We start from the raw sequence: 16830 nt of genomic DNA on the forward strand, positions 1-16830 counted from the left end.
CCGCCTAAAACGCTCCTGTCGAGCGGGCGGCAGCTTCTCCAAGATCCTTTCCACATTTGAGTTGGCGTAAAGTTCATGCCTCCCCTTCTCTCTCTGCGCTCCCAACATCCCTACCAGGGACTGCACTCTGATGGACAGGTCGTCCAGTGCTCGATTGTCTATTGCTGGGGGTAAGCGGTCGATGTGTCGGATCTCCTGGATCACGTAATCCCATATGCGCCCATACCTCTGGTCCAATGCTACCAGCGCTGCTGTGTATGGGGTGGTGGAAGTCGCGTAGGCGAGCGCTATATTATGTGCGCGGGGTACCTTTAAGTGCTTCAGTAGGATGGCGTATTTATGGCGTTCATCCAATACATCCACCAACATGGTCTCCAGACACATGCGGAGTTCTGTATACTGGGCCCGGTTCTCTTGGGTGAAGTCGGGTACCATAGGCGTGCCAATGTATGACGCTGACTGTGGATACATCGGCGAGCGTTGGGGGAGAGGCCTCCTAGGCGAGTCTCCTCCCGCTCCTTGGTATGGGCTGGTACCGGCAGTGTACCATGGCCCGCTTGTCCAGGTGCTGTTCCTCGGTGCGGGTCGTGCGTCGTGCTCACCCGTGTATAGAGTCGGGGGTCTGTAGCGCAGCTCCGCGGGAGTATAGCCTGGGCTGTACCGGACCTCCTGGTCCGGTAGAGTACTGTGCTGTCGTCGGGCGCGGTTCTCCTCCTCTTCCTCTTCGTCTTCAGTTAGGTCATCCAGTGCTTGTAGTCTCTGGTTTAGCCTCTCCACAGGATATGCTGCTCCTTCCCGGTTGCTAGGTCTCGCTTGGACCGGTGGGGGGAGGTGGTCTGTGGGGGGTATAGACCTCGTCTGTTGGTCAAGTTCAGGGTTGTTTACTCGGCTAGGGGATGCCGCCCTGGAGGTGTGTCTAGACGAGTTCCTGGAGCCTCTGGCGGAGGGAGAGGGTGTTGTCCGTCTGATCAGCTGTTCTATTAGTTGCGCTTGCTGTCTGTCGCGCTCTGCGTCCCGTAGAGCACCAGCAGCTGCTCGCTGGCTGTCTGCTCGGTCTCGGGCCACATTCTCTTCCATCTGAATACGTCTTATTTCTAGACGTATATGCTCTTCTTCGCTCCGCTGCTGGATCTGCAGTCGGTCGCGTTCAGCAGCGGCGTTCAGGCTGATGAGGAAGGCCTGCTGTAGGGTCCTCTCTGCCTCGCTGGGAGAAGGCGGTTGTATAGGGGAGCCTTCCCTCGGGGTACTCCTTGCGGAGCCTTGGAGCTCTATCTCCACGGTGCTCTCCCCGTCTTCTTCCGTGCCGAGTTCTCTCTCGGTAGCGTTGTATTCCTCCCGGGACTCATCGGGGACTACTTCTTCAGTACTGGCGGGGTGTGAAGTCATGTCTGGTTCCCACTGGTCCCCACCGTGAGCTTGGTCAGTTACATTAGAACCCGTAGGGGCCTCTATGGTCGGGGTAGTCTGGGCGTTGGGGTTAGACATACTTTTACTTTCTAGTTTTACCGCGTTTACTGTTAGTAGAAGACTAGGTTGTTGACTGACAGCGTAAGCCTCTAAGTACTGAGGGAGCCGTCGTTCGCGCTGCGGGCGTTGGTTAGGAGGATCGTTTCGTGGAGTGTTCATCATAGGCCATTTCAATATTAATAACACTATATTAATATTACACTAATTACCATCCGGCTCGAAGGACCAATTGTAACTGAGGGGTACAATTCCCTGACTGTATTGTTAGATATGATACTTACTACCACTACCTCTTGTACTTTAGACTCTGGCCACCCAGTACTAGGCATAAATAATTATGGTAAACACTCCCACGTAGATGAAACGATCCAACACAAATGTACCAAGTCGAAAGTCTGCGTTTAATAATAATTAATACATAGCAAAAGGTATGTAGAGAAATCACTTAATTACATTTATGATTTGAAATAGGATGCACTTTTATGGCAAATGAGTATTCGTTGGTATATCAATAGAGAACGTCCAATCTCTGGTGGCGCAGGCGGTAAATATACAACCTGGAATATTTAAGGAATAATAGCAATGATACTTTAATGATTATAGAACTGGATACACTAGGGGGGAATTCCGGTCGCTTGTAAGACAACTGGAGAAGGGGGGGGGGGGGGTAGAGTCTGGCTGTATCCGTCTGGCCGAGGGTATCCTGGGAGAACCCACGGTTGTGCGGCTCGGTGCCTCAGCGATCCTCGATCCACAGATGAAAGCAGTTGGACTCTCTGTGGGCCGGCTTCCTCCGGTCCACGATGGAGAGACGTGAAGCGACCTCGTCGTGTAGAGCGTCTCCTCACCTGTCGTCCTCTCCGGGGGGGGGTTTCCAACACACGGCAGTGTTGGTCTTTATCCATAGAATAATCACTGTATACAAAGCATAATCCGTGCCTGGGAAGGCGGGCTGTCGTCGGTAGAATAATCCGGTATGCAGGTCCACTCGCTCGTCGGCTCTGGGGCTCCTCGGGTGCAGCCTCACATGGGGTCGGCCACCCTGGATAAGCAGCCAGTTCTACCCGAAACGATGGGGGTACTGACTACGATAGTATTCTCACCGCACGAAGCACTACATATGAATAGACTATTATTGGCTTAATAGACTACGTCCAACTCGACGATATAGTGCCAAATATGACTATTCAAATATTAATATACACGATGTCTCAATACCGATGGTAGGCCGAACTTGGCCTTACTCCCACACGTGGCGTCGCGGGGAGGCTTTACGTCTGTCACTCTATTGGAGGGTAAGAAACTGGACTAAAAAGGAAGTCCTACTTTAGTAGCGCAGTATATATACACAGAGGTAGCCAGATTCCTACGCGGAACTAGGACTTGTTCGTACATGTTGAGCGGTACGTTTGAACTGGGTCTGGGGGGTATGGCAGCCTGGCACCAAGGTCTCGACCAATAGTAGAATGGAGACTATTATGGGATGTTCAGTAGGCTAGAATGGATATTCAATGCATATTGTACAAGGAATATACAAGGGATATCAGGGAATATTAGAGAATATACAAATACAATTAAATATATATATATAAATAAATATATATATTCGGTTTAATCTGGCCCTTCACAACAGTTACGCTTTCTAGTTCAGCGCATTTCATAACTGTATGGGCTTTGTTTATACACGAGTGAATCTGGTAGTTAATTGTTAAAAACGCGAAACATAATAACGTTACGCTTTCTAGTTCAGCGCATTTCATAACTGTTGGGCTTTGTTTATACACGAGTGAATCTGGTAGTTGGTTGTTAAAAACGCGAAACATAATAACGTTACGCTTTCTAGTTCAGCGCATTTCATAACTGTATGGGCTTTGTTTATACACGAGTGAAGCAGCAGCCCTACACCAGTTGGTAGCCCGCGCTGCCGCTCGCTTGCGCTCCTTGGATTTCATTTGGGACGTGGGACGACTGCGCTTGCCTGCGCGTGGGGGCGGGGGGCGCGGCCAATCAGAGAAAAGCCGAACACAAGTTGGTTGCCTTTAATATTCACGCGGCCCCCCCACAAGCTGCCGCGCAGCACGAGAGGCAGAGAAAAAAATAATGGCTTTTCTCTCTCTCTCTCTCTCTCTCTCTCTCTCTCTCTCTCTCTCTCTCTCTCTCTCTCTCTCTCTCTCTCTCTCTCTCTCTGTCTCTCTCTGTCTCTCTGTCTACCAGACTGTCTACCAGTCAGTGTGGACTGACTGTCACTCAAAGTGCTTATGGGCGGAGCCAGGCCATAACAGCCTGAAATCTTGAAGCTGAAAAATTATGGTTTTGAGTACTTGATTAGAAATATAAAACAATGCATTTTTTTGAAAAAAAACGTACAGATGTCTTCAATACACTCACAGGAATTGTGTAAAGTTGCCCAAATAGTGCTAGGAATAGCAGTACATGTCCCCTTTAATATACTGTAGGTCTTCCCCTAGACATCCACAGTCGTTTGTCTATAGTGATAAAAAAAAGGAATGTGAAATTATTCCTGCAATATTTAAAGATACTATAGATAAAATGTTTATGTAGCGTAATAATCTATCTTTTTTATAATACATCCAGACAGAGCTTATAGAAAGGTGCGGAATAAAAGTATTGCTTCCCCCCAAAAAATCCGAAATTGATGGTGTTTACATGTTGCATGTATCCTCTCCCTAACTTCCCATTTTCCCACGTGGGATGCACCTGATTGGATAAATGACACGCTGGTGCAACAGCTAGTGGCTGAATGTTATCTATAGCTCCTTTTAAGTTGGATATCTCATAAAATGATTTCTGAAATATTTCAGAATATCAGTTGACATGTTGAGTTCTACACAGTATTATTATTACTTCCCATTACTGTGCGGCCCGATATGATGAACACTGACTGGATTATCTGTCATGTGGTCCACATGCTTTCAAGCAACACTGTACTTATTGTACTTATTTTATGCCTATTTTTATGTCTGCTCTTTCTACATTGCACTACCTTTATTGTCTTTTTATACCTATTCTTATATCTGCACTTTATGCATTGCTTTTATTCCGTCAACTGTATGCTAATGTTAGGCCTATGTTCATTTTATGCTATTTGCTGTGAAGCACTTTGAACTGCAATCCATGTATGAAAGGTGCTATATAAATAAAGTTGTATTATGATTATCAATACCGAAGAGGTGGGGGTGTAACGGTCTTGATACAGAATTGAACATTCTGAAGAATGTTATGTTCAATATGACGTATGTCAAACTTTATCGTCGATAGGTTCGCTTCCCTGATAGGCCACTCCTTCTCCTTAAACCGCTGTTTCTCAACCTGGAGGTCAGGACCCTCAGGGGGGTCATGGGAATATTTTGGGGGTTCGTGGTAGAAGAAATACATTATCGTGTTTATAACCTTTGGCTCTAAAACCCTCCTCATCAATAATCAAGCAAAATAGAGTTTTTTGGAGTTGGGGTTTTTCAAGGTAGCGGGTTTATATAGTTCCACTTTCATGGTCTGACATTTGACGGGAGCTGAGTTGAGCATAATTAAATGAGATCTACGTTTTTTTTTTTACATTTGATACAAATGAGAATGGGCTAATACAAAGACTAATAAAGTAATGCGATTGCATCTCTACTTGTGTCTCTACAGTCTACAGTATGCCCATATGGACCCATAATGCCTCTGCATTTGAGGACCAGTTGCGACGTTTACGAAACCAAAATAGTCAAAACAACAGAGAGAATACACAATTGTAATGATATACTCATACTAAACGCTGTTTTGTAACAGTATAAGAATGAAATAATAATATACAGTACACCTCCATCAAAGACTATGAACCTACACAAAACGTAGGTTCATGTACTGTAGGGCACAGCCCTGTCATACTGCTGCCTGGTGCACTGCCTGCGCTCACTGCCTTTGTTAATTCAATTAATTAAAATTAAATTAATTAATTAAACTGGACTTTGTTGACTTTCTCATTGCTCTTTGTTTCCCCTTTTCTCTCCCTCTATCTCTCTCCCTCCCCCCCCTCTCTCTCTCCATCCACCTCCCCCCTCTCTCTCTCTCTCCATCCCCCTATCTCTCTCTCTCCCTCCCCCTATCTCTCTCCCTCCCCCCCTCTCTCTCTCTCCCCCCCGCCTCACTCTCTCTCTCCCTCCCCCCTATCTCTCTCTCTCAGCTTCCTCTAATAACAGCCATGCCTGGCATCAATCCCAGTCACGTAAGTTCCTTTCATTTCCACCTGTTACATCTTGCAATAAAAACCTTGAGCTTTCTGCTCAAAGCTCAGTGCCGTCAGTGTAGCGTTTGTTTTTCTTACGAGTCAAAGAAGTGCCTTTAGTCTTGGGAGACAGCAGTCACTTAAGCATTTAGATTATTCATATTCATCGAGACGTGTTCTGAAGTGTGAACGTAATTAACACATGCTGATATAGTATTTAAAGAAGCAAAATGGCACTTTACATACAAAAGTCGCTTTGGATAAAAGCGTCAGCTAAATGACTAAATGTAAATGTAAAACTAAAAAACACTAGGTAAGACTAGTTAACCCTTTCACTACCACACTACCAAAGGGTTAACCCTTTCACTGCGACAATGCAGAAGGTTAACCCTTTCACTGCCACACAACAAAGGGTTAACCCTTTCACTACCACACTACAGAAGGTTAGCCCTTTCATGTAGTGTTAGTGAAAGGGTTAAACCAGGTAAGACTAGTTAAACTAGATAAGCCTAGTAAGACTAGGTATAGGTAAGACTAGTTAAACTAGGTAAGCCTGGTAAAACTAGTTAAGCCTGGTAAAACTAAGTAAGACTAGTTAAACTAGGTTATTATGCCGACTGAGCAAATCGTCTTCAAGAAGCTGCCCAGCTAACCTCACACATCTGGAGACGTACCAGATCGTATCTACCTCGCACGGCGCCTATGGATTAATTGCCAACTGTATTTGGCCAGGGACTGAACACTTGTGCTATAGATAAAGTTTTTTATATATATATTTTTTTATAATACATCCACAGAGCTTTTAGATGTTATCTATAGCACCTTTAAAGGTGCTGTAAGTGTTACGGTTTGGTAGGTGTGTTGGACCCAGGTGCAGTGCAGAACAGATACGATGAGAGACAGATGTTGGTTTTTGAATAAAGCACTACGTCTTTAATTAGAGTAGCTGAATGAACATGCACACGGTGGTGATAAACAAAAGGGGAGAAATCTCTGTCTCCAAAACACGCTAAATATGATTCACAATACATGGTACTCATCACAATAATCGGGGAAAACAAAGGGGAGAAAGCAAGGTCTCCAAAACACACTAAATAGTAATTCCGTCCAACGACGGTGCTGCATATACATAGGATAAGAATAATCCTTTAACAACGAAATTCAATCGGCAATCAAAGTGGCACGGCGATTCAAAACATCGCAAACAAACGTATCCAGGATCCTCCGTGGCAAAGAGTGATAAGACTAAACATGTAGGTATACTCATGGACAGTTTCAGTGATCGACTGACAGTGTTTGTGTGACACGGAAGAGAATGTAAAGAGACATTTAACGAGTCACACCAGGTACAAATGAGTGTAATTAGGACAGGTAGACGGGGCAATTACCCACCAGGTAACGCTAGAGGTTTGCTCCCTGAGGAGAGCAGACCCCAAACGTTACAGTGAGTAGTATTTTGTGTGTACTAAGTGTCTACATAGTAGCTCTACGTTACAACAGCCCCACAGTCTCAGTCCCTCCACTTTGTAGTAAACAGAAAATGCATCGTCTGGTATCCCTTCCCCCTTTATCCAATCAGGAGACTGAGAGAAAATGGTCTGACAAAAATAAGAAATAAAAACATATGTGCTTGAAACAAGTAAAATAATCTGCCAGCAAATTTGGCATGGCAAGATTTCTTAAAATAAGTATGGTAGTCGGAAGGTTCCCGGTTCGATTCCCGCTCCTCCCGGGCAGCGTGTCGAAGTGTCCTTGAGCAAGACACTTAACCCTCTAATTGCTCCTGATGAGCAGGTTGGCACCTTGCATGGTTGCCTCCGTCGTCGGTGTGTGAAATGTGTGAGTGAATGGGTGAATGTGAGGAACAAATTGTAAAGCACTTTGGATAAAAGCTCTATATAAATGCAACCATTTACCATTAATAACAGACCACTTACAGCACATTTGAGTCCCATCGTCGTGGGCATAATGTGTAGCCAGCTAGCCAGGCTTCATGGACGTATCAGACGTACAGAATGTACAGTATATCTGTGTTGTTTAGGTTCAGCAACACTGAGGTCTGTGCTCCTGGCACATGTTCTTATTTTATTTATATCATTATGTAAAAAATAAAAATAAAAAACATTATTTGACAATGATACAAAACAAAACAGTATACAAAACAAAACATTATATATAAATGTAACAGAACAGAACAGACCAAAACAAAACTGTATATGAGACAAATAACAAAAAACAAGACTAGACAGAAAAAGGACAATGACAATCATGAAAATTACATTATTGCCATATAACCGCTACTGATGAAGAATATTATGATTGCTACTGATAAATATGATCGCTATTAAAACAAATAAATAAAACACCACTAAACAAAAAGATAAGTGATAACAACAACAACAACAACAACAACAACAACAACACCAACAACAACAACATCAACAAAACAACAACTATCCACCACTCATACACAGGTGCAAGGTGCAGTGAGCATGTCTCTGTCACCCGTCTCCTCTTTCTGTCAGTGGTCCCACTTCCCTTCTAAGTGACTTTAATCCAAACATCGTTACTGCTAAATAAATTATTGGGCTTTAAATAAACAAGTAGAAGAACAGTTGTGTCGGTTACGTTACCTATTGAACATTTTAGTGTTCTCGGCACTATGTTGTACAGCAGCACCACTTAAAATAGACACACACACACATCTACAGTATATCTCCCTTCTAGCAATGAATGAGAAGTGAAGGACAGGTGAAATATGATATGACAAAAAAGAAAAGCAGGGGTATATTTGCAAGTCTCACTGGTGCTACTAGTCATCATTTGCAGCAGCATGGTCTCAACAAATGATCGCAAAATGCGACTAAACAGTTGTAGTCTGGAGCCCCGAGTTAATTCAGATCTCCAACGACACAGGATGAGTGTGGCGTTAGATAAGATGAGAGTCTGTGTGACTCATTGTCTCACTGAGGCCTCCTGCAGGCAACGACACTCACGTCTGCGTGTTTCAACAATGGAGAGTCAGTCAGTCAGGGACATTCGCTATTGTAGACCGCTGCTCTGGGTCCGGCACATTTTTTTAATAACTTGTGTGTTTGTTCTGATTGAAAATTAAACCCATGAGATAAAACATTATTACAACCAGCACATACAGATTTTAACACACATTTTCAGAAGTTCAGAGCTGGGCTGTTGAGCTGTTAAAGGAACACGGCAACTTTTTGGGAAATTAGAAATGATTTGACTGTTAAGAACTAGGCTACACTGGCACACCTACTTCCAGTGAATTAATGCTAAGCTAGGCTAACGGTGCGGCTGTTCCCTAAGCCTAATGCATGCACAGAGAAGAAAAGGGTATGTCTAACTCCAGGGTAGATGACAAACAAGCTAATTTCCCAAAACATTGCCACGATACTTTAATGTGAGCAGAGTGGATGGCTCATGTCTTTAGAAAGAACACGGTCCATTGTTTCCCCCTAGTGGGCAGGAATGGAATGAACCGCTTAAAAAAAACTACATTTGAATATTAATCATAGTCTCATTATGACTTGTATTAAATATTAACACTATCACACCAGGATGTTCATTATCAATCCATGCTGCCAACGGTCTCTGTTATTAAGAATATTATTATCCTAAGACATATTCTAGGGGTTTTAAGGAGGAGGGAGAGGCCATAATCAAATACAGACGTGATTGTTTGATTGTACAATGTCATGTACAATGTCATTTTGTCATGAAGAAATTAACTGCATCTGAATTCATTCAATATTTATTTATACTCGATAAATACACTGAGTAGTTAAACTCATTTACAGTGTCGTTGAGCTGTTACATTCACAAGTGCCATGATGCGTTAATAAATACAGACAATCAGAACAATTGAGAGCATAAAAAATTAAAATTAAAAAATAGATTTGCAAATATCAATTATAAAATATGAATTATACATGTACTGTGCGCCACATTGTTTTTTAATAACTAATAGATTTGTAAATATCAATTATAAAATATGAATTATACATGTACTGTGCGCCAATTTTTTTTAATGAATAACAAATAGATTAGCAAATATAGCAGATGTTGAATATAAATTGTATGTGTACAGTGTGCAAATCAATGGATGGTACGTGCAGGTCAGTAATGTGTGCAGGACAGTAATGTGTGCAGGTCAGTAATGTGTGCAGGTCAGTAATGTGTGCAGGTCAGTAATGTGTGCAGGTCAGTAATGTGTGCAGGTCAGTAATGTGTGCAGGTCAGTAATGTGTGTAGGTCAGTAATGTGTGCAGGTCAGTAATGTGTGCAGGTCAGTATATTGTGCAGGTCAGTAATGTGTGCAGGTCAGTAATGTGTGCAGGACAGTAATGTGTGCAGGACAGTAATGTGTGCAGGTCAGTAATGTGTGCAGGTCAGTAATGTGTGCAGGACAGTAATGTGTGCAGGACAGTAATGTGTGCAGGACAGTAATGTGTGCAGGTCAGTAATGTGTGCAGGTCAGTAATGTGTGCAGGACAGTAATGTGTGCAGGACAGTAATGTGTGCAGGACAGTAATGTGTGCAGGACAGTAATGTGTGCAGGTCAGTAATGTGTGCAGGACAGTAATGTGTGCAGGTCAGTAATGTGTGCAGGACAGTAATGTGTGCAGGACAGTAATGTGTGCAGGTCAGTAATGTGTGCAGGTCAGTAATGTGTGCAGGACAGTAATGTGTGCAGGTCAGTAATGTGTGCAGGACAGTAATGTGTGCAGGTCAGTAATGTGTGCAGGACAGTAATGTGTGCAGGTCAGTAATGTGTGCAGGACAGTAATGTGTGCAGGACAGTAATGTGTGCAGGTCAGTAATGTGTGCAGGACAGTAATGTGTGCAGGTCAGTAATGTGTGCAGGTCAGTAATGTGTGCAGGACAGTAATGTGTGCAGGTCAGTAATGTGTGCAGGACAGTAATGTGTGCAGGTCATTAGCAGTGACAGATGACTAACTGTGTGGATCACAGGCAGGGATGTAAAAAGTACCAAGAAATTATACTTAAGTGAAAGTATGGGTCTCAAAATCTTACTCAAGTAAAAGGCAGAGTATCTGGCTAAAAACACACTTGAGTAAAAGTAAAAAGGTTTCTACTTTTAAATGTACTAAAAAGTAAAAGTAAACGTTTTTTTTATTGCAAGGGATAGACCAGGGGTCTCAAACTCATTCCATCGTGGGCCAAGTTTTCATTTGATATGAAATTATTCTTCTGATAGCAGGTGTTTAATCAAAGATCCCCGCTTTCTAGTCTTGCACAAGGACCAATCAGCATTGGGTATGGGCGGGTTAATTTTCCATTGATGGGGATTTGATTGGCTTTTTTTAAATAAAGTGCGGCGGCAGGATTAATAACGTTAACGTTAGTTCGGCCAGAGAAACAAATACACGAATAAAAATTGTTGGACCTGCAAGATTTTTTTACTCTGTAGGTCTGCATTTTAAATGTAAGGAGTAAAAATTATGTATTTTTTTCTCTGAAATGTAATTGAGTAAAAGTACAAGTATACAAACCTAATAATACTCAAGTATTATCCCCAAAAACAGTACTTAAGTATTGTAACGAAGTACAATTACTCAAGTACTTTACACCCCTGATCATAGGTTGTGTGTGTATAACAGAGATGACCTTCTGTGACCCCCACAGTGCGCTTCGCGCCCTACCGGCCTCAGGACATTGCTCTCAAGCCCCTGCTGTTCGAGGTCCCCAGCATCACCATGGACTCGGTGTTCACCGGCCGCGACTGGCTCTTCCAGGAGGTGGACCGGCAGCTCAACAGCTCCAACGCCGGCACCAACCGTGGCGTGGTGGTGGTGGGCAACATCGGCTTTGGCAAGACGGCCATCGTCTCCCGCCTGGTGGCGCTCAGCTGCCATGGCACCCGCATGAGGCAGATCGCCTCCGACAGTCCCCAGGACTCCCCCAGGCGTAAGGCCTCTCTCATGTACATCTGATCTCAAAAAGTCAAAGTTATGTTTATTGAAATTTTTCCATTGACATGGAAGCACGAGGTACAGCACTCGGGTCTCGTTTATAGCCATTTGATACTAGATAAACTAGAATAAATACTAAAATAAATAAATACTGATCCTCATGACAGACTGATTCAATAAAAATCCAGTAAAAACGAATCATTCAATAAAAACAACGAATTGATTTAATAGAAAACGAATCCATTCAATAAAAACCTAGTCTAATTCAGTAAAAACTGATTTAATTCAATAAGACTAATATGATTCACTGATTAAAAGAGATAGGTGCCATAAAGTGCTACGGTGCAGTGTGCAGAGGCATGGCAGTGATTGATTGATTGATTGATTGATTGATTGATTGATTGCAAATTGTATTAACAGATTGCAGAATGGGTACAATACAGTACAGCTCAATAGACACAATTGTTAAGGGGATGCAGACCAGAGAAAGACTTTCGTCTTGTTTACATCAGGGTCCCCCATTTTCAATTCATCATATATGACATACATGACATACAGATAGACAGTACTGCTACATCTATACATTTATGACATACCAGATTTACAAATACAGTACTGTTTGTGATACAAAAAGAGTCTAAAAAAGAGAGTATATACATTTGATGAAGAAACTTTACATTGGAGGAGGTGGGGTGGGGGGGGACTGTACATTGGAGGTGGTTGGGTGGGTGGGGGGGGGAGGTGGTTGGGTAGGCGGGGTGGGGTGGGGGGGGGGGGGGGGGGGGGCTAACTGTACATTGGATTATCGACGAAACCTTACTTGGTCCCAAGAAGAGGGTCTCGTGTATTATTGGGTTAGGACATTTACTGTACATTGGAGGGGGTTGGGTTAGGACATTTACAGCTGCGACGAACAGTTCAGCAGTCTCACAGCATCCGGGAAGAAGCTATTCTTCAGCCTGGTGGTTCTTGCCCAGATGCTGTGCAGCCTCCTGCCTGATTCAAATGTATTGTCATTATTATACAGCACAACAACAAGAGGTTTGGTATCTACAAGGTGCAAATGTAACAGTAAAGTGCAATAGTAATATACAATGTATAGGTGATTACACTGGAGTACGGTATATATAAATGAGTACTACTGAGTAATAATCATAATCATAATTTACAGTGTTAAAGTATTATGTACAGTGATACAGGTATAAAACACTATGGTCATTCTGGTATAACTGCCATAAGAGTAGGTAAGGGATATATACAGATATAGATATAGTATTATACATATGTATATGTATAATATGTATATATTATATACAAAGTTATATGGGTATAGTTTGAGGTAGGTAGTTATGATTACAATATAATAAGGCAGTTGTATCTGATCTTATCTGATTTGATCAAAGTACTTCAATAGTAACTGAAACACATAATCCCTTTGCTGCCCTAGTGTTTGGTATTTTCACCCTGCTGCACACTCTGCTCCACCCCCAATCTGTGATGTCAGAGTACCTCTTTTTTCCCTTCAATAATACCTTCAATAAGGCAGTCTGACATCACAGATCGGGGTGGGGCAAGAGTGTGCAGCAGGGTAAACATATCAACCACTAAGCACGCAAGTGTGTTGTGTTGTTGTGTGTCCAGATGTTTTTAGAGTACTACACTACAGTGAGTGTGTTGTGTTGTTGTGTTGTGTGTCCAGATGTTTTTAGAGTACTACACTACAGTGAGTGTGTTGTGTTGTTGTGTTGTGTGTCCAGATGTTTTAGAGTACTACAGTGAGTGTGTTGTTGTTGTGTCCAGATGTTTTAGAGTACTACAGTGAGTGTGTTGTTGTGTTGTGTGTCCAGATGTTTTTAGAGTACTACACTGCAGTGAGTGTGTTGTGTTGTTGTGTTGTGTGTCCAGATGTTTTTAGAGTACTACACTACAGTGAGTGTGTTGTGTTGTTGCGTTGTGTGTCCAGATGTTTTTAGAGTACTACACTACAGTGAGTGTGTTGTGTTGTGTGTCCAGATGTTTTTAGAGTACTACACTACAGTGAGTGTGTTGTGTTGTTGTGTTGTGTGTCCAGATGTTTTTAGAGTACTACACTACAGTGAGTGTGTTGTGTTGTGTGTCCAGATGTTTTAGAGTACTACAGTGAGTGTGTTGTTGTTGTGTCCAGATGTTTTTAGAGTACTACACTACAGTGAGTGTGTTGTGTTGTTGCGTTGTGTGTCCAGATGTTTTTAGAGTACTACACTGCAGTGAGTGTGTTGTGTTGTTGTGTTGTGTGTCCAGATGTTTTTAGAGTACTACACTACAGTGAGTGTGTTGTGTTGTTGCGTTGTGTGTCCAGATGTTTTTAGAGTACTACACTACAGTGAGTGTGTTGTGTTGTTGTGTTGTGTGTCCAGATGTTTTTAGAGTACTACACTACAGTGCGTGTGTTGTGTTGTTGTGTTGTGTGTCCAGATGTTTTTAGAGTACTACACTACAGTGAGTGTGTTGTGTTGTTGCGTTGTGTGTCCAGATGTTTTTAGAGTACTACACTACAGTGAGTGTGTTGTTGTGTTGTGTGTCCAGATGTTTTTAGAGTACTACACTACAGTGAGTGTGTTGTGTTGTTGCGTTGTGTGTCCAGATGTTTTTAGAGTACTACACTACAGTGAGTGTGTTGTGTTGTGTCCAGATGTTTTTAGAGTACTACACTACAGTGAGTGTGTTGTGTTGTTGTGTTGTGTGTCCAGATGTTTTTAGAGTACTACACTACAGTGAGTGTGTTGTTGTGTTGTGTGTCCAGATGTTTTTAGAGTACTACACTACAGTGAGTGTGTTGTGTTGTTGCGTTGTGTGTCCAGATGTTTTTAGAGTACTACACTACAGTGAGTGTGTTGTGTTGTGTCCAGATGTTTTTAGAGTACTACACTACAGTGCGTGTGTTGTGTTGTGTGTCCAGATGTTTTTAGAGTACTACACTACAGTGAGTGTGTTGTGTTGTTGTGTTGTGTGTCCAGATGTTTTTAGAGTACTACACTACAGTGAGTGTGTTGTGTTGTGTGTCCAGATGTTTTAGAGTACTACAGTGAGTGTGTTGTTGTTGTGTCCAGATGTTTTTAGAGTACTACACTACAGTGAGTGTGTTGTGTTGTGTGTCCAGATGTTTTAGAGTACTACAGTGAGTGTGTTGTTGTTGTGTCCAGATGTTTTTAGAGTACTACACTACAGTGAGTGTGTTGTGTTGTTGTGTTGTGTGTCCAGATGTTTTTAGAGTACTACACTACAGTGAGTGTGTTGTGTTGTGTGTCCAGATGTTTTAGAGTACTACAGTGAGTGTGTTGTTGTTGTGTCCAGATGTTTTTAGAGTACTACACTACAGTGAGTGTGTTGTGTTGTTGTGTTGTGTGTCCAGATGTTTTTAGAGTACTACACTACAGTGAGTGTGTTGTGTTGTTGTGTTGTGTGTCCAGATGTTTTTAGAGTACTACACTACAGTGAGTGTGTTGTTGCGTTGTGTGTCCAGATGTTTTTAGAGTACTACACTGCAGTGAGTGTGTTGTGTTGTGTTGTTGTGTTGTGTGTCCAGATGTTTTTAGAGTACTACACTACAGTGAGTGTGTTGTGTTGTTGCGTTGTGTGTCCAGATGTTTTTAGAGTACTACACTACAGTGAGTGTGTTGTGTTGTTGTGTTGTGTGTCCAGATGTTTTATTTAGAGTACTACACTGCAGTGAGTGTGTTGTGTTGTTGTGTTGTGTGTCCAGATGTTTTTAGAGTACTACACTACAGTGAGTGTGTTGTTGTGTTGTGTGTCCAGATGTTTTTAGAGTACTACACTACAGTGAGTGTTGTGTTGTTGCGTTGTGTGTCCAGATGTTTTTAGAGTACTACACTACAGTGAGTGTGTTGTGTTGTTGTGTTGTGTGTCCAGATGTTTTTAGAGTACTACACTACAGTGAGTGTGTTGTTGTGTTGTGTGTCCAGATGTTTTTAGAGTACTACACTACAGTGAGTGTGTTGTGTTGTTGTGTTGTGTGTCCAGATGTTTTTAGAGTACTACACTACAGTGAGTGTGTTGTGTTGTTGTGTTGTGTGTCCAGATGTTTTTAGAGTACTACACTACAGTGAGTGTGTTGTGTTGTTGTGTTGTGTGTCCAGATGTTTTTAGAGTACTACACTACAGTGAGTGTGTTGTGTTGTGTGTCCAGATGTTTTTAGAGTACTACACTACAGTGAGTGTGTTGTGTTGTTGCGTTGTGTGTCCAGATGTTTTTAGAGTACTACACTACAGTGAGTGTGTTGTGTTGTTGCGTTGTGTGTCCAGATGTTTTTAGAGTACTACACTACAGTGAGTGTGTTGTGTTGTTGCGTTGTGTGTCCAGATGTTTTTAGAGTACTACACTACAGTGAGTGTGTTGTGTTGTTGCGTTGTGTGTCCAGATGTTTTTAGAGTACTACACTACAGTGAGTGTGTTGTGTTGTTGTGTTGTGTGTCCAGATGTTTTTAGAGTACTACACTACAGTGACTGTGTGTTGTTGCGTTGTGTGTCCAGATGTTTTTAGAGTACTACACTGCAGTGAGTGTGTTGTGTTGTTGCGTTGTGTGTCCAAATGTTTTTTAGAGTACTACACTGCAGTGAGTGTGTTGTGTTGTTGTGTTGTGTGTCCAGATGTTTTTAGAGTACTACACTACAGTGAGTGTGTTGTGTTGTTGTATTGTGTCCAGATGTTTTTAGAGTACTACACTACAGTGAGTGTGTTGTGTTGTTGTGTTGTGTGTCCAGATGGAGAGGGGCTCCCTCTCACTCAGCCCCAGCCTCAGCACGGAACCCTGGGGGGGAGCTGTCCCGGGACGCCGGAGATGAGACGACGCCAGGAAGAGGCCATGAGGAGGCTGGCGTCCCAGGTAGACACACACACACACACACACACACACACTGTAGATATGTACAGTACATAAGCGCACACACACATACTGTAGATATACACACACACACACACACACACACCTACACACACACACACACACACATATAGATAGATATATACATACACACACACACACACATACACACACACATACTGTAGATATACACGCACACACACACACACCTACACACACACACACACACACACATATAGATAGATATATACATACACACACACACACACACATACACACACACATACTGTAGATATACAC

At 42.6% G+C, this 16830-nt stretch overlaps 1 protein-coding gene across 1 annotated transcript in view; it reads left to right on the forward strand.

Annotated features, from left to right (window-relative positions):
• The first annotated feature begins 5657 nt into the window (after window positions 1-5657).
• LOC311242176 (protein TANC2-like) overlaps window positions 5658-16830 on the forward strand; it is a 64960-nt gene continuing 53787 nt past the window's right edge. The window contains 3 exon segments of the mRNA XM_084331124.1: window positions 5658-5695; window positions 11363-11644; window positions 16412-16533. Coding sequence (XP_084187250.1) covers window positions 11434-11644; window positions 16412-16533 — 333 coding nt within the window. The 5' untranslated portion in view covers window positions 5658-5695; window positions 11363-11433.

Source organism: Notolepis coatsorum (assembly GCF_963971535.1).
Source record: "Notolepis coatsorum genome assembly, chromosome: 15".
NCBI lineage: Eukaryota > Metazoa > Chordata > Actinopteri > Aulopiformes > Paralepididae > Notolepis > Notolepis coatsorum.